General features: G+C 40.1%; 1 protein-coding gene across 3 annotated transcripts in view; it reads left to right on the plus strand.

Moving 5' to 3' along the window:
* Positions 1-5,255: 5,255 nt before the first annotated feature.
* The window catches only part of GRAMD1C (GRAM domain containing 1C), a 110,658-nt gene continuing 88,626 nt past the window's right edge, over positions 5,256-27,287 (plus strand). For all 3 annotated transcript variants that reach the window (XM_023551783.2, XM_023551784.2, XM_064281474.1), the window contains exons 1-3: positions 5,256-5,286; positions 13,898-14,047; positions 22,735-22,819. In XM_023551783.2, coding sequence (XP_023407551.2) covers positions 5,260-5,286; positions 13,898-14,047; positions 22,735-22,819 — 262 coding nt within the window. In that variant the 5' untranslated portion in view covers positions 5,256-5,259. The remainder of the gene's footprint in view (positions 5,287-13,897; positions 14,048-22,734; positions 22,820-27,287) is intronic.

Genomic DNA, 27,287 nt, shown 5'->3' on the forward strand with positions numbered 1-27,287 from the left:
AGTATTTGTCCTTTTGTGAATGACTTATTTCACTCAGCATAATGCCCTACAGATTCTCCCATGTTGTGAGATGCTTCACAGATTCATCATTGTTCTTTATCATTGTGTGATACTCCGTGGTGTGTATGTACCATAGTTTATCCATTCATCTGTTCATGGGCATCTAAGTTGTTTCCATCTTTTTGCTGCTGTGAGCAATGCTGCAATGAACATGGGTGTGCATATGCCTATTCATGTGATAACTTGTATTTCTCTAGAATATATTCCTAGGAGTGGGATTGCTGGATCATATGGTATTTCTATTTCTAGCTTTCTAAGGAAGTGCCATATTGTTTTCCAAAATGGTTGTATCATTTTGCATTCCCACCAGCTGTGCATAAAAGTTCTGATCTCCCCGCAGTCTCTCCAACATTTGTTATTTCCTGTTTTTTTGATTAATGTCGGGGTGAGATGGTATCTCATTGTGGTTTTGATTTGCATTTCTCTAATGGCTAGTGATTGTGAGCATTTCCTCATGTGTCTGTTGGCCACTTGAATGTCTTCTTTAGTGAAGTGTCTGTTCATTTCCTTTGTCCAATTTTTAATTGGATTATTAGTTTTTTGTTGTAGAAGTGTTGGATTTTCTTGTAGATTTTAGAGATTAGACCTTTGTCTGATTTGTAATAGCCCAAAATTTTTTCCCGGTCTGTAGGGTCTCTTTTTACTCTTTTAGTGAAGCCTTTTGATGAACATTAGTGTTTAATTTTTAGACGATCCCAGTTATCTAGCTTATCTTCTGGAGTTTGTGTGTTGTTGGTTGTGGACAATGTTAATTGCTTTTTATGGGGCTTAAAGTGAGAGATCGAGGCCAAAGTTAATGATGCACATTAAAAAAAATTTTTTTTTAAATATATTTTGTTGTTGAGAAACATATACCAATTTAACAATTTCTACATGTACAATTCAGTGACACTGATTACGTTCTTCGAGTTGTCCAGCCATTCTCCCCCTTCTCTGATGCACATTTTCCCATTTGTTTTTGTATGTTTTACTAAACCTACATTTCTTCACATATCTCCTTACTGTTACTCGGAGTTTAATTCTATTCCTTTCAAAGACAAAACTATCTCCATGTAAGATAAATAATCACTTCTTTTCATGAGGAAGGAGAGTAAGTATTAATGCTTGCATAATTTAAAAGAAAAAAAATTTTTAAAGGTGTCATTAAAAAAAAAAGTGGTGGAGCCAAAATTTGAACCCAGACAGTTCTGACTGTAGGGCCAGCTAGTTGTTCTGTCCAGCCAACTGGATTGTCTATTCATGCCTTTCGTTCATTTTACCTATAAAGGGTCTTATTTTTTTTTAATTGTGATTTAAGTGAAAGTTTACAAATTAATTCAATCTCTCATACAAAAATTTATATACACCTTGTGTATATACTCCTAGTTGCTCTCCCTCTACTGAGACAGCACACTCCTTCTCTCCACCCTGTATTCCCTGTGACCATTCAGCCAGCCTCTGTCCCCCTCTGCCTCCTCATCTCCCTTCCAGACAGGAGCTGCCCACATAGTCTCATGTGTTTACTTGAGCCAAGAAGCCCACTCCTCAGCTGTATCATTTTCTATCCTATAGTCCAGTCCAATCCCTGTCTGAAGTGCTGGCTTTGGGAATCGCTCCTGTCTTGGGCTGGCAGAAGGTCTGGGGACCATGACCTCTGGGGTCCTTCAATCTCAGTCAGGCCATTAAGTCTCGTCTTTTTACCAGAATTTGAGGTCTGCATCCCACTACTCTCCTGCTCCATCAGGGATTCTCTGTTGTGTATAAAGGGTCTTATTTTTGAAAGTTATTTGTTTTGAATATTGAGTAAATAGAGTATTTATGTTATAGAATATCTATAAAACATATGTAAGGTATCCAGGTGGAGTATAGAACAAACAACTTTATATCCACCACCAGTCTGAAGTCCTGATTCAACTCCTTTACTTTCTCTCTCAAGGAGAATTTTGTGCCTATCATTTCCTTGCTTCTCTTTAGAGTTTTATTATATTTGTGTTCTTTAACTGTATTTATACTGTAACATTTTTAAAATATTTTTGAAATTTTATAAACTTATCATAAGTATTCTTCTCTGATTCACTTCTTTTGATCAACATTATAGTTTTGAGATTCATCCATGTGTATGTTAATGTTGTCCAATCAATTTCTTTGTACTTTTTATATATGGCCTATTTATATGTATAAATATGTACTTTACATAGTAAAAATACCAACTCTTTTTTTTAATGTTATTTTTTTTGTTTACCTTTGGATTTTTTAAGTTGAATTTTTATATTTTAATGAAAATTATTCATTTTTCTGTTATGATTTTTTCTATGGCCTAGGACATAAACAATCTTTACCTTCCCGGATATTTGATGGTCACTTCTATTTTCCTCTCCTTTTTCTCTCTTAAACTAGGTAATTCATTTTAAATTGGGTCTAAGATGACTTGGTCATTGCACGATTTTCCTACTCAAATGGTTTTTGTCTTTTCAGACTTTAAAACATGGTTGAAACCACGGGATGGGGGCGGCCCTGTGAGGGTTTCAGGACCTGAGCTGGGTGAGGAGAGTCCATGGATGTGGGGGTGTCGGTGCCTGAGCTGGGTGAGGAGAGTCCGGGGGTGTGGGGGTGTCAGTGCCTGAGCTGGGTGAGGAGAGTCCATGGGTGTGGGGGTGTCGGTGCCTGAGCTGGGTGAGGAGAGTCCATGGGTGTGGGGGTGTCGGTGCCTGAGCTGGGTGAGGAGGGTGCACATGGAGGGTACGGTGACCATGGTGGCCCCGCAGAGGGTGTCAGGGGTCGATGGGTGAGAAGGGAGTCCATGTAGCGGAGTTGGGGGGGCGGGTAGGGAGGAGCAACGGGAGACTAGTTAAGTCCAGGGTGGTGATCAATTAAATAAACACGGTAAGGGTTGTTGTTAGTTGCCATTGAGTCACCTCTGCCTCTTAGTAACCCCATGTGTGCAGAGTAGATCTGCTCCATAGGGTTTTCAAGGCTGTGACCTTCCAGGAGCAGATCGCCTGGGCTTTGTTTTTGGAGGCACCTCTGAGTGGGTTCAAACTGCCGACCTTTCAGCTGGTTGTCAATCGCTTAACGCTTTGTACCACCAAGGGCTCCACATTAAGGGTAACAGGAGCTAAGTTTCTCACCATTAGAGAAAGGAGTTACAAATAGGGAAAGGGAGAAAGCTAGAGTATTCCTGCGATGTTGGATTGGAATTGGAGATCTTAAGTATGAAACCACAGTATTCAATATACATAGGAGAGACGCAGAAATAAATATGAATGTATTAATGACAGAGGGAAAAACAGTTGCTTACATGGGATAAGCCTGGCAGATACTACCTTAATCAAGTGATCAGAGTATGATCAGGAATGGGACACACTGAAATTGCTGCCTACCGGATAGAATGAAATGGGAAGAACACAGCATTACTTTTGTGTTATTCTTGTCAAACGTCACATAACCTGAATGTAATCATGAAGAAACATCAGACAAACCCAATTGGAAGGCTATTCTACCAAATGACTGGCCTATACCTTTGAAGTTGTCAAAGGCATGAAAGTCAAAGAAAGACTAAGGGATTGTTTCAGATTGAAGGAGACTAAAAAGGCGTGGTAACTAATTGTAACATGTGATTCGGAACTAGATCCTTTTTCAATAAAGGACATTATTGCGACATTAGCTGAATAGAGTGTGAGGATTAAAAGGTAGTAATGTAATGTTCCCCCACTTGTGAACTAAGGTGGCTCATGTGTTGCTGTAATCCTGGAAGCTATGCCATTGGTATTTCAAATACCAGCAGGGTTACCCATGGTGGACAGTTTTCAGCAGAGCTTCCAGACTAGGATAGACTAGGAAGGAAGGCCTGGTGACCTGCTTCCGAAAATCAGCCAATGAAAACCTTATGGATCACAATAGAACACTGTCTGACTTGATTGCTTTGGACACACCACCATCAGGAGGGATCAACTGCTGGACGAGGACATCATGTTTGGTGGGCCAAGGAGCATGAGGGAGATGGACTGGCACAACAGCCACCACGATGGATTCCAACATGCACATGGTTATGAGGGTGATGCAGGACTGGGCAATGCTGTGTGTAAGGTCACCATGAGTTAATTTCCCAATATTTTATGACTGGGTAAGAGAGTGCTCTTGTATGTAGCAAATACCCACTGAAGTATTCAGGGATAATAGGGCATCATATTGGCTGTTTACTTTCACATGGTCCAGGAAAAAAGTTTTTGTATTGTATTTTCCTATAAGTTTAAAATTGTTTAAAAATTTTAAAAAATGAAATAAAATATTTTAAATTAAAGTTTAAAATATATTTGATTATTTCCACATCCATCTTGTACCATTAAAAAATACCTGTAATGTTAAACTCTCTCAATATAAAGTAGAATTCTTGGGGTGGCTCCTTCCCCCTAACTTTACCTTATGATTATGTTCAAACACAGAGACACAATAAAAGAATTCTGAACAGTGGACTACCTAGATGCACTAATACAGTAAGTTTTAATATTTTGCTCTGTATTTAGCAATCTGTGGAGCCATTTAAATACTTCATGACACTTCACTCCTAAATACTTCTTTATGAATTTGCTAAGACTAAGGACATTCTCTAACATAATCACAAAATTATCTATAAAAGAATACCCATACGTTTATCCATAAATTATTAGTTAATCCATGACATTAACTCTCATACACACTTCATTTACAAACTTCCCCAAACGTTCCATAACGTCTTTGACAGCTGTTTTTAGGGAACCAGGATCCATAACATTCAACAGCTTTTTATCGGTGACGTTAATCCCACTACTTTCCAAAGCCGTTCATTTTTGGGTCCCACGGGAGAACAGAATGCATTGTGGCAAAACAGAGGGCAGGTTTGGGATGAGTGATTTGTGCCTGCAAGCCATTTCATGGTAGGTTTTTTTTTTTAGAGGAGTTTAAGGTTGGGAGGTAGGTAAGGGCAGGGCTCATCCTGAATTAAAGATTACTAGGGTTTGGGTAGTAAACATGAGCTACCGGGCTAACAAGTTAACCCAAACCCAACGCCCTGGAGTCGATTCCGACTCACAGCGACCCTATCCTGAATCAACCAAAGGCAATGACTCGCAACTGCCGGCAGAGGGCGCAAGGCGCCCCGCCAGGACCCTAGAGGGCGCTCGGGGCGGTGGCGGGCGCGGTGGGCGGGGCGCGCGGGGACGCGCCTGCGCAGAGGGCGCCGCGATGGAGGGCGCTTTGCCTGGGTGCCAGGTGAGCGGCGCCTCGCTGGGGCGGGAGAGGAAGCGGTGGCTTTACCTGGCAGCGTTTCCCGTGATGGGGGGTCCTGCGAACTTTCGGAGCTTACGACAGTGACTTCTGCCCTTCCGTTTCCTGGGTGCCATTGGGAGTAGTTTGGAGAGGCCGTCACCATGGAGACGGGTTCCCTGTCCCTGCAGACTTTGCCCTCTGGGTGGTGGGGGGACGTCAGCCGCGCGTTTTCTCAGATGGGGAAGTCAGTAACAGCTGGCTGAAACCGGGCCCTTGGCTGACAGCACGGCGACTTCGGCTGTCTGCGGTCCTGAGCCTCATTATCGAGGGCTGGTGGTCAAGGGAAGGGGGCGGAAGCAGAACAATGGAGCCTGACTCAGGTGTCTGGGGCTGGGACATCTGGACTGGGACATCTGGGGACAGTGTCGTCCCTAGAGGGGCGTGGGGGTGCGGACCGCGCCGGGTGACGCTGTCGGAGGGGTGACACCAAAATAACTGCCTTTAAAATTTTCGTGCAGTGTTTGAGCAGAGATCGATTTTTTAAAATAAAAGTATCCCTACAGTTCTAGCAACAAAAACATTTTTCATAAGTCCAGATTACATGTATCAATATACCTTAACCCCATTGTCATCTAGTGGATGCCAACTCATAGCGACCCTACAGGACAGAGTAGAACTGCCCCATGGAGTTTCCAAGGAGCACCTGGTGGATTCGAACTGCTGACGTTTTGGTTAGCAGCCATAGCTCCTAACCACCAGACCACCATGGGTTTCCATCAATATACCTATAAGGCTAAAACTGTAGGCAAATTTACAGTTTGGACCTTCTAATGCGCTCTGGTCGGAGCTGGCATTATGACCCAATTTCAATGACGCTTCCAATCACGTGGTTTGTCTGCAGGCTACAAGCACTCCAGGTTGTTTTTGGGTTTGCTCCTGGTGTTTTTATAGTAGCTCATTTTGTCAAATTTTCTGGTGTTTTAGTTGCAATGTTGTGGTAATTAGCATTTGTGAACCTATATCCATAGCTTTTTTTTTTTTATATATATATCAATAGCTTTTTGAGAATGAAGTGGTAATTAAAGGAAAAGGAGTGGTATATGGGAATTACGGATTAACGAGTAACATTAATATAAAAAAATTACGAAGAATTCTATGTGGTCTGGTACTTGAGGAGGTCCATGGGTTGGGAGGCCCCCGTGAATTACTGCACTGGGTGACACCAACCCTAGTGACCCGCTGTCCTGAAATGTCCTAGTCCAGATGTTTCAACCTCAGGAACCAGAGTCAGACTCCATTGTCCTGATTCTGACCCAGTATCACGTTTATCCATGCTCCCCCGCTTCCCTTAACTTGATAAAAAGGCTCAGAACTGTGGATAGTTTAGGTCACTGTGCTGGCAACCAAGTTTTTGGTTTCAACTAGTTTTGTTATTTATTACTCTGTTTCATAACATGGAAAGCCTTATTTAATCTTCAGGGTAAGGTCCACTTTTGTTTTTAAGTAGCATTTTATGGTTTACAAAACAAACAAGATAGGCACTCTAATGATTGTTGAACAAATAAATGAATGTATTATTCCAATGGAAACCCTGGTGGCGTAGTGGTTAAGTGCTATGGCTGCTAACCAAAAGGTCGGCAGTTCAAATCCGCCAGGCGCTCCTTGGAAACTCTGTGGGGCAGTTCTACTCTGTCCTATAGGGTTGCTAAGAGTCGGAATCGACTTGATGGCACTGGATTTGTTTTTTTTTTTTGGTATTATTCCAATGGATTCTCAAAGCATACTAGGTTGTAGGCAAGATAGATATTCATGAACCCTATCAGTCCTTTATTCAACTATGTCCCTGGCAGTGGGTTTTGGGATAAGATGATAAGAAAAACAGACATGATCCCTGCCCTCAGTGAGTTTATTGTCCAGACTAGAGAGAATTATCATCCTTTTTGTAGAGTCACAGAAACAGAGAAATTGGGTGACTCTGCCCAGGATCATACAGCTAACTAGTTATAGAGATAGGAATCTGTTGTGGCACCTTACAAACCCAGGGTGGCCTTCCACCCCAAATTTTATTCTAATGTTGATACCGATTAGGTTACACGTACACACATACACTAAGGACACGGAAAGATTTATTACTTAACAATTGAGGCCTCTGGAGAGAGCAGGGCAGGCCTCTTAAGCAGGTCTGAAATGGCTTGGGAGCGAGGAAAGGAGTCTGGCATGGGTTTTTTTTTTTTTTTTATTGTAGGTGTGAGAGGTGTGGTGGGAAGGCAGGGGCTTGCATGGTTTCCCACTTGCACCAAAGGAGGAGCATCCAGGCTTTCTTATCAGATTGCCAGATGTGGGGCAGAAGGGGGAAAGAAAAGGGTGAGGCTTAAAACCTGCCAGCATTCAAACATCAAAAAATCGAGTCAGATTCCTTATTATAACTGATCCCTGATGTTTGGTGACTGAAATGTGACATTTTTATTTAATTGAACTTATTTAAGTAGGCCAGTATAGTGCTCTCTGAGATCTGCAAGGTGAGGCCAGTAACAAAGGTGAAAGTTCCATTGAATGCCTTGTTCAAGAGCCCAGCATTGTGTATTCTGAGAAGTGAAATGAGTGCCTTGGTCCCTATAAGTAATGTCTGGAACTCCAAAGGGGATAAGGAGTGTCCTGGTAAGGCCTTGTATTGTGGCTTTAGTGTATGTGGAGACATGTATGACCTTGATTGGTATTTTGGGTGTCTGGGAGGCAAGAGATTCCCAGAGCTCTTTACACCAAAGGGGGAAACTCTTAGGGAGTGATCCAAGGGTCTACAAAAATGTGTAGATGGCACCGACCATTGGCTGTAGCATCCAGTGTTAAGATCGCCTGAAATTCAGCCAGTGGTGCTGACCCTTGGTCCCATCCTTTATCGGGGACAGCAGCAGCTCTCCAGCAAGCTCCAAATGTGTGATGGTGATGCATAAAGTGTACAAACTCCCGTTGTTCACTCAGTTGAACCCAGGGGACTCCCCAGGCATCCTAAGAGTCCAGGAAGGGGGTCACCTCCTCTGGTACCAAGGCATCTGACACAGGATTGAGGACAGGGAGGCCAGCCCTCATGCATGTGGGATACTCCAGAGGGCCCAGGTTTGGCTCTGTCCCATACAGGGGAAGCTCTGGTGGCTGTGCTGAGCTTGCCAGTGCTGCTTCCATGGTGAAGGCATGATGGCAGCTGGATATGGAGAGTCACAGGCTCGGGGCCTGTGAGAACCTGTGTTTCTAGGAGAGCCCAGTAAGCTGCCAGCAGTCTTCTCTAATGGCACATAGTGTGGGGCCAGGGAGGGCAGTTTCTTGCATCAGAAGCCTGTAGATAATTTATGGACATTACGAGTGGTCCAGAGACTCCAGGAGTCATGAGGGGAGGTTGCTAAAGTCCCTACAAGGAGAGATTTTGTGGGAGGTCGGGAGTGGGGAGGCACTAATGGGAGTGCCCATTGCATTGTGTTTAGACAGATTCCAGAGCCTTTTGTTTTAGGGAGCCATATTCAAATTGAGCTTATTTGCAAATAACATCACTGGGCTTAAGTAAAATTTGTAAATGAGGACTATGTTGCTTGTAGAATCCTTAAAGACCTTGTTTTAGTGTTGTGGTTGCTGAGAGGGTCAATCGCTGTTTCTTAATAGTGTCAGGGATGGAGTGGCCCTTGGTTTGCCAAATAATTTTCAGAAATTTAACCAAAGTGGCAGGCTTTTTGCTGTGTGTGGGGCGATGGTCCATCTCCTTTTTGTGTGTGCCTTTGTATTTGTATATGCTGAGTGTGTCAAATTAATGTCCTCAAGAGGAGGCTGTCATGAATGCAGAAGACTGGATACAGTTAAGATCTTGCCTGGGAAGGTTGTTTGGCAAGGTTGTTGAGGTAACCATGAGTAACTGGGTAAAGGCATGTTGTTTCCCTTTGGAGGTGAAGGCAAACTGGCTGAGAGGCTGCTTAAATAGGCACCAAACAGAACATATCAGCAAATCTGTAATAGCAGAATATTTAATGGCTGCTGGTTGGATGAATGAGCCCTGGTGGTGAAGTGGCTATGTGCTCGGCTGCTAACCGAAAGGTCAATGGTTCAAACTGACCAGCCGCTCCTCCTGAGAAAGATGTGGCGGCCTGCTTCCTTAAAGATTACAGCCTTGGAAGCCCTATGGAGCAGTTATACTCTGTCCTATATCTACCCCTGTTTTTCTGAGTTTAAACTTAACTTTTATTTCTTTATATTGCCTTGTCTTCCTCTCCATATGAAAGACCCATGACTACATTTCTTAGTTCCTCTTTATTGTTTTAAAGTTATCTTCTTTTACATAATGACATCTCTGTTTCCCTGTTTTGAGCATTTTTTAATCTTGATTTATTTTTGTGATTTCTCTATCTGCGTTGACATCGGATTGCTCTGTCTAGTGTTCTAGTCTTGGGTTGATATCTGATATTATTGATTTTCTAATCAAAGAACTCCCTTTAGTATTTTTTGTAGTTTTGGTTTGGTTTTTATGAATTCCCTAAACTTCTGTTTACCTGGAAATGTCCTAATTTCACCTTCATATTTGAGAGACAGTTTTGCTGGGTATATGATTCTTGGCTGGCAATTTTTTTTCCTTCAGTGCTTTATATGTCATCCCACTGCCTTCTCACCTGCGTGGTTTCTGCTAAGTGGTCCGATCTTATTGACTCTTCTTTGTAGGTGACTTTTCGTTTATCCCTAGCTGCTCTTAAAATTCTCTTTTTATCTTTGGTTTTGGCAAGTTTGATTATAATATGTCTTGGTGACTTTCTTTTAAGATCTACCTTATATGGAGTTCGATGAGCATCTTGGATAGATATCTTCTCATCTTTCATGATATCAGGGAAGTTTTCTGCCAACAAATCTTCAACAATTTCTCTGTATTTTCTGTTATCCCTCCCTGTTCTGGTACTCTGATCACTCGTAGGTTATTTCTCTTGATAGAGTCCCACATGATTCTTAGGGTTTCTTCATTTTTTAAAAATTCTTTTATGTGATTTTTGTTCAAATATGTTGGTGCCAGGTGCTTTATCTTCGACCTCACCAGTTCTGCCTTCTACTTGCTCAATTCTGCTCTGGCTTTCTGTTGAGTTGTCTAATTCTGTAATTTAAATGTTAATCTTCTGAATTTCTGATTGCTGTCTCTCTAAGGATTCTTCCAGCTTATTAAATTTTTCATTATGTTATTGAATAACCTTTTTAATTTCTTCAACTGCATTATCTGTGTGTTTCTTGGCTTGTTCTGCATATTACCTCATCTCCTTTCTGATGTCTTGAAGAGATCTGTATATTAATCTTTTGTATTCTGCATCTGGTAATTCCAGGAAGGCACCTTCATCCAGAAGATCCCTTGTTCTTTGTTTTGAGAGCTTGTTGAAGTGATCGTGGTCTGCTTCTTCATGTGATTTGTTACTGACTGTTGTCTCCAAGCCATCTATAAGTTATTGTATTATTTTATTTTATGTTTGCTTACTGTATCCTAGCTTCTTGCTTTGTTTTGTTTTGATATGCCCAAATGGGTTGCTTGAGTGAGCTAGCTTGATTATTTTTGCCTTCGAAGCTCTGATGTCCTGTCACCAGATGGCTAGAGCTGTTACCAGGTATATGAGCCTAGGATTCCATTCACTTTTCTTGTATGGATTCAGCTCAGGTGTCCAGGTAGTTGGTCATCAAATGTGTGTTACAGGCTCCATCCTAGTCTTAGAAGGATAGGGGTGATTGGTGTAGGTACCGGTATCTGGTTGCGGCAGGGTGTCACGCTCTGAACAAGGCAGGGGGTTGACAACTGTCCCCTGAGTGTCTGTGAGGAGGTGCATACCTGTTCTCTAGAGCGCACAGGTGGGTGGGTTCCGCAGTCGGACCTTGGGCACCCAGCGGTGCTTTTGGTTGTAAGGACTGGGAGGTACCAGTTATCCTTGGACCCCTGTCGTGGGTGGCTGGGTGAACTGAGTGGAGCCTCCAGTCCTTATGTCCCTGATGTGGGTAGGTAAGGACCCTGTTTAATAGACAAAGTGGTGTCAAACATCAAACACCCACCTCTCCACTGCACAGCAGAAACAGTTGCAGTCTGCCAACAAGGGGCTATTCTCCTGAAATAGGCCCACACAGGTCCATGCAGGGGGGAAGGGTATTCAAAGTCTATGGACTGTTATTCCTGGACAGGAGCTGCTTCTGTCTTGAGCTCCCCCAGTTAGTGTAGCTGGCAGATTATCTTTTCCCAAACTGTGAATTTATTCCTTCTCCAAGGCTGGGAGAATGGCTTAGGGTGCACTACAGGACCTTTATCAGGCCCAGGGAAATTGACAGCCATTGAGTCCAGCTTGGGGGCTGGGGGCACGGTAAAATACATGCAAGTACTTAGCTTTTGCTGAGAGCGCTGTTCTTCTCTGGTTCCAGAGGTGTTAGGCTCTGCGACTGGCTGTTTCTCCCTGAGGAAACTGTGGCCGAACACTACCACCAGCCTGCCATAGCCTGAGGGTTTCTGGCGATTCAGGCCCGGCAACTCCTCTCTGCTTCTGAACCGTCTCTCCTTCTCCCTGGTGCTCAGTCTGTTTTCTGACTTTGCCTTTGATGTTCAGGGCTTCTAGCTTGTCATAAATGTAATTGTTTCATTTGTTTTTTCAGGTCTTTGTTATAAGAGGGTTCACTGGAAGCATCTGGCTATGCCGCCATCTTGGCCCCACCTCCTGCATCTTCTTTTGATGCTTCCTCCATTGTTTAATGTTTTCCCCATAGCATCCTTCAGTATTGCAGCTGGAGGCTTGAATTTTTTCTTCAGTTCTTGCTGCTTGAGAAATGCTGATCATGTTCTTCCCTTTTGGTTTTCTAACTCCAGGTCTTTGTACATTTCATTATAATACTTTACTTTGTCTTCTCAAGTTGCCCTTTGAAATCGTCTGTTCAGCTCTTTTACTTCACCTTTTCTTCTGTTAGCTTTAGGTATTCAACGTTCAATAGCAAGTTTCAGAGTCTCTTCTGACATCCATTGTGGTCTTTTCTTTCCTGTCTTTTTAAAATAACCTCTTGCTTTCTTCTTGTATGATGTCCTTGATGTCATTCCACAACTTGTCTGGTCTTTGGTCATTAGTGTTCAATGTGTCAAATCTGTTCTTGAGATGGTCTTTAAATTCAGTTGGGATATACTCAAGGTCATACTTTGACTCTCTTGGACTTGTCCTGATTTTCTTCAACTTCAATTTGCATATGAGCAATTGATGGTCTGCTGTACAGTCAGCCTCTGGCCGCGTTTTGACTGATGATACTGAGTGTTTCCGTCATCTCTTTCCACAGATGTAGTTGATTTAATTCCTGTGTATTCTATCCGGCGAGGGCCACGTGTATAGTCTCCATTTATGTTGTTGAAAAAAGATATTTGTGATGAAGAAGTCGTTGGTCTTACAAAATTCTATCATGTGATCTCTGGCATTTTTTCTATCACCAAGGCCGTATTTTCCAACTACCAGTCCTTCTCTGTTTCCAGCTCTTGCATTCTGTCACCAGCAATTATCAGTGCATCTTGATTGCATGTTCAGTCAATTCAGGCTTCAGAAGTTGGTAGCAATCTTCAATTCCTTCATCTTTGGCCTCAGTGGTTGGTGCGTAAATTTGAGTAATGGTCATATTAACTGGTCTTCCTTGTAGGTGTATGGATATTATCCTATCACTCACAGTGTTGAACTTCAGGATACGTCTCGAAATGTTCTTTTTGACGATGAATGCAACACCATTCCTCTTCAATTTGTCATTCCCAGCATAGTAGACCGTATGATTATCCAATTCAAAATGGCCAATACCAGTTGATTTCAGCTTACTGATGCTTAGGATATCAATGTTTATGCATTCTATTTCATTTTTTACAATTTCCAATTTTCCTAGATTTATACTTTGTATATTCTGTTTTCTGATGTGGATGTTTGCGGGTTTCCTCTGATTTTGAGTCATGCTACATCATCAAATGAAAGTCCATGTCATCAAGGTCAACTCGTCTTTTGAGTACCTATCAACCTGAGGGACTCATCTTCTGGCACTATATCAGGCAATGTTCCGCTGCTATTTATAAGGTTTTCACTGGCTAATTTTTTTCAGAAGTAGATGCCAGGTCCTTCTTCCTTGTCTGTTTTAGCCTGGAAGCTCAGCTGAAACCTGTCCACCATGGGGACACTGCTGGTATTTTAATACTGGTGGCATAGCTTCCAGCATCACAGCAATACGCAAGCTCCCACAGTTGACAAAGTAACAGACTCGTGGGGATTAGACTCCAGTAGACATTGCAGATTATTCTCCAAAATAGCTGTACCAATTAACTCTCCTATTACATTGTATCTTGTTTGTTTTCCCGGACAGCATGAACTCCTGAAGGTTAAGGACTTGGTTTTATTCACCTCTGTAACTCTAGGACCATGTAAACTACCAAACAGATAATAGTAGTTGGAAAAGATTTGTTGCCTGTATAAATGTATGAGCTACATAAGCAAAAACATGAATTACTGTTTTCTGTATGTTTAATGTTTAAAAGTCAAGTTATATGTTTTGGATATTAACTTTTCCTTTTTAAAATGGGCATTTCCCATTAAATAAATCATCTGATACTTGTTTACAGGTAATAAATGAAGGAGATTCAAGCCTTGCCACTGAGTTACAGGAGGAGTTAGAGGAAATCCCTAGTCCAATTGTGGATGAGAGTAATGTCATGCCAGCGAAAACACAGGGAGCAAATTTACATACCTGGAGTGGTGACTGGAGCTTTTGGGTAATATTTTTTAACACACATTTTGTTTATGTCTGAAGCAATTTAGTTGTCATATATTTATAGGTTATCTAATTACCTTCTAGATTTCAGGTGTTTAGATATTAATCCAGATAAAGATACCCGAAGACAATTGTGGTTATGCTCTCCTTTGACCACTAGAAGGCACTGTTGTCTGGCTTGATGAAGTGGAATTATCTCCTTCAGTTTCCGTGAGAAAACTACACCAGGGAATTGGGTTCCCCTTACGTCGTTGTTTACTCCGCTGGCAAGAGACTAACATTGTGAAGAAACCATATTTCTGTGTGTTACTGAGAAGTCAGCTGTTTTACATAATTTTGACCTTTAAAATGAATTCCTGTACCTAAAATGAAGTTTGCCAGTGTTTGACCTGTGGAGTATGGTGATTAGAAGATGAACTTTAAAGTTAGGAGTGTCCTATTCTGTTTGCACTGTCCTCAGTTGGTTACATAACCTGGTCTGCTTCAGGTTTCACCCCTGTAAAATGAGACAACTGCTTGTTGATGAGGTGTATTGATGTCTCAAAGAGTCTTTTTTATAAGAACAAAATTTCTGTTACTATAACAGTGCTAACATTTATTATATTAAAGGGCTCATTCTAAATCTAGCAATTTCCAGGAGATTTATGAGCCATGTGATATAATCTGGTATAATACAATGATAAGTGAAATTTAGATATGATTATAAGACATATATAGTTCTATTAGTTTTTGAGAAAGCTGATATCTTGAGGATTAGGAATACTTGGGAACAGAATTTCTTATAGTTTTTGAGTAGACTGAAAAAAGCATAATATTGACAGATTATAAGGAGTAGTACGAGCACCATCGTTCTCATCATAATTATCAGTTCAGTTCATTAGAATGCTATTGAGTTAATGTGAATAACAGCTCCTGTCTTCTACTAAGAAGGTTATTATAATTTTTTTTTTTTTTGGCTTGTAAGAACAGAAATTTACTGTCTCACAGTTCTGGAGATTGGGAATATAAGATCAGGGTATTGGTTGTGTTGATTCCTCTGAAGACTTTGAGAAAGGATATGGGCCATGCCTCTCTCCTGGCTTATTATCATAAAATCTTTTGAACCCTATTCTCAGGAAATATTTAAACACAGCCACTTAGAGTACTGTATCAGAAATATTTAGTTGCTAAGAAATATGTAAAAATAACTACATATCCTAAAAATCATGTCATGCATATTGACTATAGTATTTTTGGTCACATTTTAGAAAAGTTTTTATGACCACTGTGATGTTTTGACCTCTCCTTGCTATGATTTTTATCACTTATGCTAAATAGAAATTGGGTAACCTTTATAGCACCAAGGGCTGTCTACAGGGCTAACCGGTTACTTTCGTTATTTTTTTTGACCGACTTAAAGCCAGAAAAGGAAATGAGATTATATAGAAATAAGAGAAGGGAGAAAAAGAAGAAGTATGTGTTCTAAAACCCCAAAACCCATTGCTGTCTAGTCGAATTCTGACTCATAGGGACCCTACAGGACAGAGTAGAACTGTCCCCTAGGGTTTCCAAGGCAGTAAATCTTTAAGGAAGGAGGCTGCAGGCTGGTGGGTCTGAACTGCTGACGTTTTGGTTAGCAGCTGAGCGCTTAACCATTTCACCACCAGGGCTCCAGTGTATGTGTTCTAGAGCCTTGCTATTCAACATGTAATATGTGGGGCCAGCAGAAATAGTATCACCTGGCAGCTTGTTTCCAGTGCAGAATCCTGGGCCCAACCTCAGACCTCCTGAATCAGAATTTTCATTTTCCTAAGATCCCCACATTAAAGCTTGAGAAGCACTGGTTTATAGTATCCAAGGTGTACTTTGGCTTAGCCCCGGTACCTATGAATTCACACAGGACAGATTTAAAGACAAAGACAGGAGCTGAGAGGTTTTACAGGCCTTTACAGAGGTCAGTTACCCAGAAACGAGAACTATCAAAAGTTCAGAAGCAAACAAAAACAAAAAGGGCCCTGAGTAGCTAATTCAGAGTTCATGTTGATATATCTTGTAATGGAGAATTCCTCAAGCGGTCATTTGGAACTTCTTTAATATACTTTTGACCTATTTTTAATAAGCCTGGTTGCTCCCCATTTTATGGTTGAATAGAATACTGGAGGTAGGCGAGTTACTTGACGGTAACACACAGACATCAGCAAGAAATGACAGCAGGAGCTCAAAAAGGATAGCAGCTTACACCTTCATGCGGAGGGCTGTACCGCTCAGTAGATTCTGATACAGTACTCTAAGTAGCTGTGTTTAAGAAGTCAGGAAAGTAACACAGTTTTCCTCGACCGTCTTATATCTATCTGCTTGTGCCACAGACCCCGCCATGTTTCTGTTTTCCTTCCACACTCTCTGTGCAATGATACAGGAATTGAATGAGTTCGGTAGGGTGGCAGATTCACAGGGGAGCCAAGCTCAACATCAGGAAGACCAGGAGGATAATGAGAAAACTTTCATGAGACGCATGACCTGGTACTTAAGCAAAGGGAAAAAAAAATGTCAGATTCAGTTCACTGGAACATCAGAGGGGTTTGAGTTTTGTGCGTTTTTACTTTAGGAAGGAGTCTATCAAAAAGAGGAAACCCTGGTGGCATAGTGGTTAAGAGCTACAGCTGCTAACCAAAAGGTGGGCAGTTTGAATCCTCCAGGCGCTCGTTGGAAACTCTATGGGACAGTTCTACTCCGTCCTATAGGGTCACTACAAGTCGGAATTGACTCAATAGCAACGGGCGTTATTTATAATATTGGAAAATGCATTTTGATGTCTCCCTACAAATAAAAAAAAATTGTGAAGACTACTAAAAGGTATATAAAAAAAAAAAAGAAAGCAAAGCTTATTAGAAGATTTTTTGTTTTTTCTGCTAAGGTGGTTTTCTCATAGACCATATCTGTTTAATCTCATGCTGTTTAACAGATTGGCTAGTAACCGTCTCTCTTATAGTTGGACTCTAATTTAAAGGACTATGATTAAAACACCATAGCTTAAAAAAAATCTTTTTATTGTAGTGAAAAACTATGTCAGGAGCCCTAGTGACACCAATGGTTAAGTGTTTAGCTGCTAACCAAAGGTCGACGGCTTGACCCCACTCGGCAGCCGTGCGGGAGAAAGACCTGGTGATCTGCTTCTGTAAAATTCAGCCAGGAAGACGTCACGGGGCAGCTGCGCTGTGTCACAGGGCTGCTAGGAGGCAGAACTGACCCAGCGGCACACAGCAACAGTGAACATCTCAGTGGCATTGACTGTGTTCATCATGTTGTGCAGCCATCACCAGCATCCTTTTCCAGATTATCCCACCACTGTTCACAGAAACTCCATGCCCCCTAAGCTAGGACTCCCTCTCTGCCTCTCCCTGCCGGCCCTGTTAACCACTGATATGCTGTCGTCTCTATGCATTTGCCCATTATATACAAGCAGGATTATATATTTGTCCTTTCGTGACCAACTTATTTCACTTGGCATAATGTTTTCAAGGTTTGTCCATTTTGCATTTGTGACAATAACAAAAAATCTACTATCCTACTGTTTTGCGTATTAACAACATACATCTGGCAGTAATGAACGTCGAGGTGCAAGATGAGAGTAATGCTGGCCAAGGTAATTAAAATTATCTGTCAGCTTAGCTGGGCCATGATTCTCAGTGGTTTGGTAGTTATGTAATGATGTAATTTGGCAGTTATGTAATGATGTAGTCATCCTCCATTTTGTGATTGGATGAGGTCGTTCTCCATTTTCACGTAACACCGATTTTTGCATAATGGCCTGGTCTTTGGAACCTAACCATGTCGATAAGTGAGGACTGGGTGTATTTTTAATTTTATAATTTAAATATTTAATTCTAATTGTGGGAAATAAGTTTATTAACTTTTAAATCCTAATGAAGTTATAAAAATTATTTGAAATGAAAAATTAAATTTAAAGATGACAAATAGGTATTTATACTTTTTGTCCTTTAACTGTTAGTAAAAATACATAGCCAAAAACAAACTAACCCATAAACAGACAAAAAAATCCATTTTCTTCCTGACTGAAATAATGATATTCCAGATGGATTAAGGTCCCAGGGAGGAAAGCAGAGATCTGCAAAAGACGCATTTCTTTATGGTAGTTTCTCTTGCTCACGTAGAGTTAGCAACTACTGGGAGACGAAAAAAACCCTTGAGGTTTTCTGTGGTGTGTGCTTAGAAGATGACATACTTAATTGGATTTTTTGATAGACGTAATAGTGCTTTGGGTGAGGTACTTAATATTTAGTGTTTTTTTTGTACCTTGGTATTTCATTAGTATTAAATTCCTCTTTAATACTTGCCATTAGTATATATTTATTTCCTTAATAGCTGATTTAGTTGATAATCATACTTTAAAAGTGGAGGGATTTATAAAGAGTTCTGAATTGTGTAACTAAAATTAAATTTATTTAGGAGACCTTGGCGTCTTTATTTGAATAGTTGTGTATCTGAAAATCTTGATATGTATATACATAGAATAAAGAAGACATGAAATCTCAAATTTCTCAGCTTTCTGACTTGAGAAGGGCAGTAGGAAAAAAAAGAGATAAACTAAGAGAATTTCTACAAAAATTTCTGCAAATTTATTCATTTGAAAACATTCAAAAATATAAAAACCAGTCTAGATTTTGAAGCATCTACATAGTTACAGAAATTACTGTACTGATTTTTTAAGAAAAATATTTGGATTCGAAGTTCTCTAGATCATAGTCAAGGTTTTTAATGTAAAAGAAGTCAGAAGTCTTGATTCTGTACTTTATTATTGACTTATTACATGATCCTAGTCATGTTAGTCACAGGTAAGTTTTTTTCTACTTACATATGGAAGTTAAAACTTGCCACAAACCTGATTTTTATGTACGTCATGAGAATTAATTAATGTTGCACTGTTAAAAAAACAAAGAAACCCATGAGAATTAATTAGTGTGTTTATAGCACACTTTGTTCTCAAAGTCAACATATCTTGGGTTTATTCCAGTTTATAAAGGATATTTCACATTTTCACTTTGTTGACTGATAAAAAGGATAAACTCATTTCCAAATTTACATTATTAAAAACATATTTTATCCAAGTTTTAAAATTTTAAGTATAGATACTGAGATATTGTTTGAAAAACTTAAGATATCTAACATTTTTACATTTAATTATAGAGGAATGGTATGTAATATTTTTATTTGTTTATTTCATTTTATTAACATTTGTAGCTCTTCTGCTACAAAGTACATAGAAATACTGGATAAAATGTTACAAACATCTCTTCAGAATGCCTGTCTGGGCTCACAAAATAGCAAGGGAAATTTCCTAAGGGGCTTAAAAAAGAAAAAGAGCCTATTAGCGGAGTTGAACGCACGTGAGGTAATGCTGAGGCAACCCTGAGGAGCTTGCTAGTCTCAGTAACCAAAGCTTCAGTGGTCACACAGGGATAGAAGATGATGCCTTGAACTCTTGTGAGTTGAACTGAGGACCCTGTAGAACCATGATTCTTGAAGAGTTATACCCTGTTTGAGAGGTAGACTAGGAAAAAAACCTACCTACGTCTGCAGGTTGAAGACAGGGAAGCTTGTCTGTCTAGGCCTGGGCTTGGGGTGAGGGAAAAACTCTGTTCTGAGATTACATACTCTAGTCCATCTCTCATGACATTTTGGGGCTTGAATTTAATACTTTATGAGTAAGTAGAAGGAGATTTAATGAATAGCATATTAGAATCTCCAAAACTTCAGGTAGTAAAACTATCGGATAATGAGTATATAATAGTTATTTGATTTTTAATAGTGATTTGATATTATTAAAAGCTTAATAGAAGGAATTAAAAATATGATAAGTAGATAAGACAGTGTAAAAATGGCTTGAGAGCAGCGTCTGACCTCCTCCAGCCCCACCATGGGGAAGGAGAACCAAGGTCAACAGCGCAAGGCTGACTCCCATGAGGTAGAGGCCAGACAAACCTCCTCTCTCCGCCATCTTTACTAATTCTGACACCAACCATCCCTCGCACAGCACTCTCTACTTCTCTGCTGGGTTCGATAATTCATTGCAATGGCCACGCAGAACTCACAGGCCATACGCGTAATTATGGGGTTTATTAGGGAAGTAACCATTACAATTCAGTCTCTGGAACACTCAGGATACAGTTCTTCCATCAGGACAGCCTCTTCCCAACTGTGCTCACAGGCACACCTCTCCCTGGACCTAGGCCTCTTCCCAAAGGCACTCAGCTTTCTCTCTGTGGGCTAGGAAACCCACCACCCGGCTTCCTGGTGCCAGGTCTTTCCTGCCACCGCTTCTCACTGTCTTCAGGGTTACAGCTTGCTTTCTCTCTTTCTCTTGGTTTCCTGCTTCCAGGAGCTTCTCAGTGCAGGGATCCCGGGTCTAAAGGATGCACTGTCCACTCTTGGCTGTTCTTTCTTGGTGGTAGTAGAATCCTCCTCCCTGCTCTGGAATTGGCTGTCTTTTAAGGCAAAACTGACCAGTCCCTTTGGTGGACCACAATTACCCTATCACACAGTCCGGCCTAATCACCTGGGTGGGGGGTTACAAGACCATAGCTAGAAAGGCCACACACAAGAGTAAGTAATCGCACCACAGACAGTATCAAAAACACCAGACAGATGTGAAAAACAACCACATACAGCTTCTGGATATGGAAAACATGGTCATTGAAATAATAATAATGATGGAAAAACGCAGTGGACATGTGAAATAGTAGCAAAAGAGTTGTTGTTAGGTGCTGTTGAATCTGTAAAAACAGAAGAAGTTATTCTACTTTTCAACTTCAGAATGTTTTGTTTTTTCCTTTTTTGGTTAGTAATTTCTATCCCTCTGTTGAGGTTCTGTACTTACTGAATCACTGTTATACTACTTTCCTCAAATTCGTTAAGCATGGGTCCCTGTCTTAGCCATTAAGTGCTGCCATAACACAAATACCACAAGTGGATGGCTTTAACAAAGAGAAGTTTAGTCTAGTAGGTTACAAGTGCAAATTCAGGGCGTCAGCTCCAGGGGAAGCTTCTCTCTCTCTGTCGGCCCTGGAGGAAGGTCCTTGTCCTCAGTCTTCCCCTGGTCGAGAAGCTTCTTAGGTGCAGGAATCCCGGGTCCAAAAGACGCGCTCTGCTCCTGGGGATGCTTTCTTGGTGGTATGAGGTCCCCAACTCTCTGAGAGATAAAAGGTAGTGCAGACCACACCCCAGGAAAACCCCTTTACCTTGGATCAGGGAGGTGCCCTGATTAAGGGTGGTGTTACAATCCCACCCTAATCCTCGTAACAGAAAATTACAATCACAAAATGGAGGACAACCACACAGTACCGGGAGTCATGGCCTAACCAAGCTGATACACACTTATTTGGGGGGACATAATCCATGACAGTCCCAAATCCTTGAACATGCTTATACTGACCACTTTGAGGTTTTTGTCCCCAAATCCAGCGTCTCAGGAATCTGAGACTTTCTGCTGCCTGCTTTACCCCCCTTAATATGAGTAACATTTACCTGTTTCTTTGCATGTCTCATCATTTTTATCAACAGTTGGACAATTCAGAGAACGTATTGTAGCAGCTTTGGATTCTGATTCCATCTCTCCCACTCCCAAAGGTTCTTGTTGTGGAGGTATATATATATATATACTTTTTTAAAATAACTTTATTAAAGGATATATACAAAACCTTTTTGTCCTGTGGCATGTGGGCAGTGTATTATTATTGTTGTTGTTGCCTTTATTTTTAAGGCTAGCTTCCTAGGGTCACCCCTATGGCAGCCAGTGATTGGAAGCAGTGCTCAAACACATGTAGCTGGTAAGGTTTTCTCCTCCTCTCAATAGACCTGTGTGTAGACTGTGGAATGAATTCAAAACTCAGGCCATTTTCAAGTTTGCCACAGTTTTTATGTTCCTCTTAAACCTCGTGTGTCCCCAGCCAGGAATGTGTGGATAGCATGGCCAGTCTCCCTGTCGCACATGCACGCAGCCTCTGTTCAGCCAGGAATACACGCAGAGCTTATCAAGCCCGTCCCTGGCTGTCTCACCCCCAGAATCTCTGTGTAAGGCCCCCAGCTAATCTGCCTCCCAGCTTGTTGCTTGCTCCAGTTGGTACTGCAGCCCCATACTCAGACAGCTTCAGGCTTTCCCTTTCACTTCTGGGTGTACATTTTCTGCTCTCTGCTCCACTCTCCGGGCAGCCTTCTCTTCAGCATACCTGCTAGTTTTTACATCCAGCTGCACCCTCCTACTACTATGTACTGACCTAATTGCGGGGATATGTGGGCCGAGGGGAAGGAATAATGGGAGCAGTCTCAGGAAAGGGTACCACAGACTCCCAAATCCCGACCCAAGTTTCCTGGCTTCTTGTGAACAAATGCATCTCAGTTCGTTGTATACTTTTGGTCAGTTTCCCAAGTGTTGAAATTGTTGTTTTCCACAGTTTTGTTCAGCTATCTATTTGCTTTGCTGGAGAGGTTTGTCAAACGCCTCACTCCATCATGCAGGAAGTAGCCTCCTTTTGGGATTTTTTTGAAATGTTTATGTGTTTTTTTATTTAAGGAGATAGAATATTGTATAAAAGCATATGATTTTAGAGTTCATTTTATTGTTTAGGCATTATAATTGAGTAATCTAATGAAGATCACAATTAAACAGAACTTTAATATTTTTTATTGTTGCAGATTTCAAGTTCCACCTATAAAGACAGGAACGAGGAATACAAAAAGCAGTTTACACATCTACCTGATACAGAGAAACTGATAGCAGGTAAAAAAGACAGAAAGTTGCAAAAAAACAAAACAAAAGCCCAAAAAACATTTTATTACCTCATCATCAAAATAGAATGGATGGATAATATTATATGTAAAGCCTTTATGTTAGACAGAAAATCTTTTCAAGCAACATCTTCTCATTCATAATGAGACAATGTAAAACTAAGTTGTCATTTGAGGAGGCGTGGTTTCTGAGTTCTAAGAATATTAAGTACTAGCTGAGTAAAAGGAACTAGGAGGAAATAATTTGCCACAATTTCTTCTGGTGCTTGTTTCATATGGTTTTGGAGAGAAAAATTTAAAGTTGATGTTAATGCATGTTAACTTTGACAGCCGAAGATACTCTTGAACAAATGTACTCATAGAGCAATTTTATAAAATTGTGCTGTGTCATTAGTCACGTCGTCTTTCAGATAGATTTCTTTAAAGCAGGCTTCAAGAGGAAAAATCTAGTCATCTTTTTCTTACAAAAGTGCTTTAGTTTGATATATGCTTAATATACATTCCTATAATGGAAACCCTTGTGGCGTAGTGGTTAAGTGCTATGGCTGCTAACCAAAAGGTCAGCAGTTTGAATCCACCAGGCACTCCTTGGAAACCCTGTGGGGCAGTTCTACTCCGTCCTGTAAGGTCGTTATGAGTCAGAATTGACTCAGTTGGGAATGGGTTTGTCTTTTTTTTGGTGTATAATGGAAATGGAAACCCTGGTGGTGTAGTGGTTAAGAGCTACAGCCACTAACCAAAAGGTTGGCTGGTGAAACCCACCAGGCACTCCTTGGAAACTCTGTAGGGCAGTTGTACTCTGTCCTGTAGGGTCTCTATGAGTCGGAATTCACTCGATGGGGCAACGGGTTTGATTTTTGGTTTTTATAATGAAAATATAGTTTTAGTAGATATGTAATTTAAAACATTTACTTTTAGCAATTTCTCAGGCGTCTGGTACTGTAAGTGAATTTCTAGACAATTCAGCTCAATGCTGAATTAAATATCATAATAATGAATTAAAACAATTAAAAAATATTGTTTATCAAAAGTAATGCATTTTCATAGTAAAATATTCAAATACTACATAAGGGCATACGGTGAAAATGAGTAGCCTTCCTAGCTGAGTCTACTTCTGGGAGATAACTACTCTTAACAATTTCTGTGTATATTTCCAGAAATTTTCTGTATGCATTTCAAGTGAGGAGAATATACATATATTCTTAAAAGAACTTAAATTTGAGCATCTCGTGCTTCCTGTTCTGAATCTTGTTTAGAATGCTTTCTATTAGCACTGCTTATGGATCGAATTCATTCTTTTAATGGCTGCCTAGTGTTAAATTGGATGACTTGTATCATAATTTACTTCATAACTACCCTATTGGTGGACATTGTGGTTGGTTCCTCTCTTTCACGTCTTGTACATTTGTCGTTACACACGTGTACACATATCGTAGGATATATTCCTAGAAGCGGAATCATGGCACAAAAGGTCGTGAGCATTTAAGGGTTCTAAGTTTGTTGTCCAGTTACCTTCCAAAGAGGCTGTATCAGTTTTCATTCTCACCAACAGTGTATGTGCGTACTTACTTTGTAACACCTCAGGAGATCTGTGTTGGTAAGGTCGGATAGGTAGAAATGGTATTTAATCATTGTTTACGTTGCTTTAATTATGAGGAATGTTGAATATCTATTTGTCTATTAACCATTTGTTTTTCTTTGTGAACCTTTATCTTTATAAACTTTGCCCATTTTTCTGGTGGGTTGTTTGCCTTTTTCTTAATTTATAATAGCTTGTTAGATGTTAAGCAAATTGGATTTTTTTTCACTTATGTTGAAAATGTTTTTTTGTCAGTCTGTCACTTAAATCAAATACTTTCTATGGAAACATTTCTAAAGTGCATAATACTCATCATTGCCGTCTCAAAAAATTAATCAGATTATAAGGTGATACATACCTGTTTTAGAACACTGAAGCTATAAAGAAAAGCATAAATAAAAAAGTGCAGAATCACTGGTTATACTATTACCTTTATATAATTTTGATTAATATTTTGTGGCTATCTTTTTTAAATGTGTATATTTGCTTTCAAAAAATTACATTTTTGTATTTTTTTCTCACTGCTAGAGTAAGCCTGTTCATTGTAGAAAATTTTGACAATACAAACATTTGCCAAGCAGAAAATCAAAGCCACTTTTAATCCTGCCATCCAGAAACAACATCATACGAAATAAAAATATAACTGGAGTCATTTTGTACAAAAGGTTTTGAGCTCTTAGATTTAATCAGATATTGAATCACTGTCTTTTGAATCAGGGTATCCTAAATTTAACTGACCATTCATTTTTAAGAACAACTCAATTTTATTCTAAACACATAAAATTGTAGCTGTTGGGCAGTTTAATGAGCATTTATTGAACACTTATTGTGTGCCAGATGCTGTGCTGCTTTTGAGGAACTCAGAGTCTGGTGGGGGAGCAAACGAATAACAAATCATTATGACATAGCGCGACACGAGCAGCATTTGCAAGGGACAGAAGCAGTCCAGAGGAAGACATAACTTTCTTAGAGGAAGAAAATTACAGTAATGGTTTTAATTTTGGGCATATTGAGTTTGAGATACCAAGATAAGATATCCAGTATGTATATATATGTATGTATGCATGCATAGTTTATACCCTAAACCATACATATTTAGGATATAAAACATGATATGAAAATAAAGATTTGGCATATATCACCGTGGTCTTCTAACTGATCTCTCCTCCACTCTTGCACGCCTTCCGTTTATTTATTCTCTGTGCTGTAGCTATAGTGGTTTTTCTAAAATGAAAATCAGATCAGATTAAAACTCTTCTTGGATGACATTCCAGTGACCTAGAATAAAGCTCAAACTTTCTAGCTTATCGGGTCTTTCACGTTTGTTCAGTATCCTCTCCCCTCTTATTTCTCATCCAGTCCCTTTCAGTGTGTAGCTTTTCTGAAGTCTCACTTTTTTAGACGTGTCTTCTTTCTGTTTGCAGGCCTTTGCGCTTCACTCGGCCTAGAACTGTTTTCTCTCCTCTGTACCTGGCTATCTTTTATTTATACTTTAAGACACATAAATGTCTTAAATATCACTTAAACATTTAAGTGCTATTTAAGATGTTCTAAAACACTTAAATATCATTTACTGCAAACTTGATTGGGTTGAGTGCAGGTCTGATATTCAGCCACTGCCCATCAGAACAGCAGCAGTAGTTGTTAAAGTATTAAAACATTGGCTGGTAAATAAACAGTGCCTTGAGCCCCTGAAGTGACTCCTAACAGTTTGGCTTACCTGGCTTCTCTTCTAGGATTCTCAGCACTTTCCCATGAAAGGGAAACTGAAGAGTTTATATAGGACATAAAAAAAAAAAAAAAGGCTTTATCTAACTCTGATCTGTCAGTGACCAATGTTATTATTTTAAATATCACCTCGGGATAGGTTTTCCTGCTACGTGCTCCCATAAGCACCTTGTACTTTCCTTTACCATACATTTACCGAACGATTATCTGTATTGTTCACAGTAGTAACCCTGACAGGTAGGCCAGTACTAGACTTGTAATTGGTACTCAGTGATTGAATGGATAATTGGATGGATAGATGAATGAATGTTGAACAAATGAATATCACTGTCATTTGAAATAAGGAGAATAAATGAGTTCAACCGTGGATAACCTGTGAAATTAACACTAAAAAAAAGAATCATAGGGTTTGTAAAAGATGAGAATCCAGTAAAAGATTCAGAAGGAAGGGTAAAAGAGTATGTGGAGATCCAGAAGGGAGGCATATTACACTATTCAAGGGCGCAAAGAGTTATGAGTCAGGACGTGGTCAACAGTGTGAAATAGTGTTGAACTAAATGGAAATGCAAAATAAAATTTTGGAGATGCAGATATAGCAATGCACAGAGGAAAGTCTAATGGAGAGTGAATCAATGAAATTTAAAACAGAAAAAACAAAAATAGAGAAAATCAATAAAACCAAAAGGTGGTTCTTTGAAAAAAATCACTAAAATTGATAAACCTATAGTCTAGCTGGCCAAGAAAAAGCATAGAAGAAAGAAATTACCAATATCAGGCATGAAAAAGGGGGTGTCACTACTGGTCTCATGGACATTAAAAAACATAATAAGGGACTACTATGAACAACTCAGTTCCCAGAGATAACTTAGACAAAATGGACTAATTCCTTGAAAGGCACAAACTACCAAAACTCGCACAAGAGGAAATAGATAAGCTGAATAGCCCCATATATCTTAAAGAAATTAAATTGCAGTTAAAAACTTTCCAAAAAAGTCTGCGCCTAAGTGGTTTCAGTGGGGGTAAGTCTACCAAACATTTAGGAAAGAATCGTACCATCTCTTCCAGAAAATAAGAGGAATCATTTCCTAGCTTATTTTGAGGCTTGTATTACCATAATACTAAAACCAGAGAAGACATTACAAGAGATCATTAT

This window comes from Loxodonta africana, chromosome 1 (assembly GCF_030014295.1).
Source record: "Loxodonta africana isolate mLoxAfr1 chromosome 1, mLoxAfr1.hap2, whole genome shotgun sequence".
Classification (NCBI taxonomy): Eukaryota; Metazoa; Chordata; class Mammalia; order Proboscidea; family Elephantidae; genus Loxodonta; species Loxodonta africana.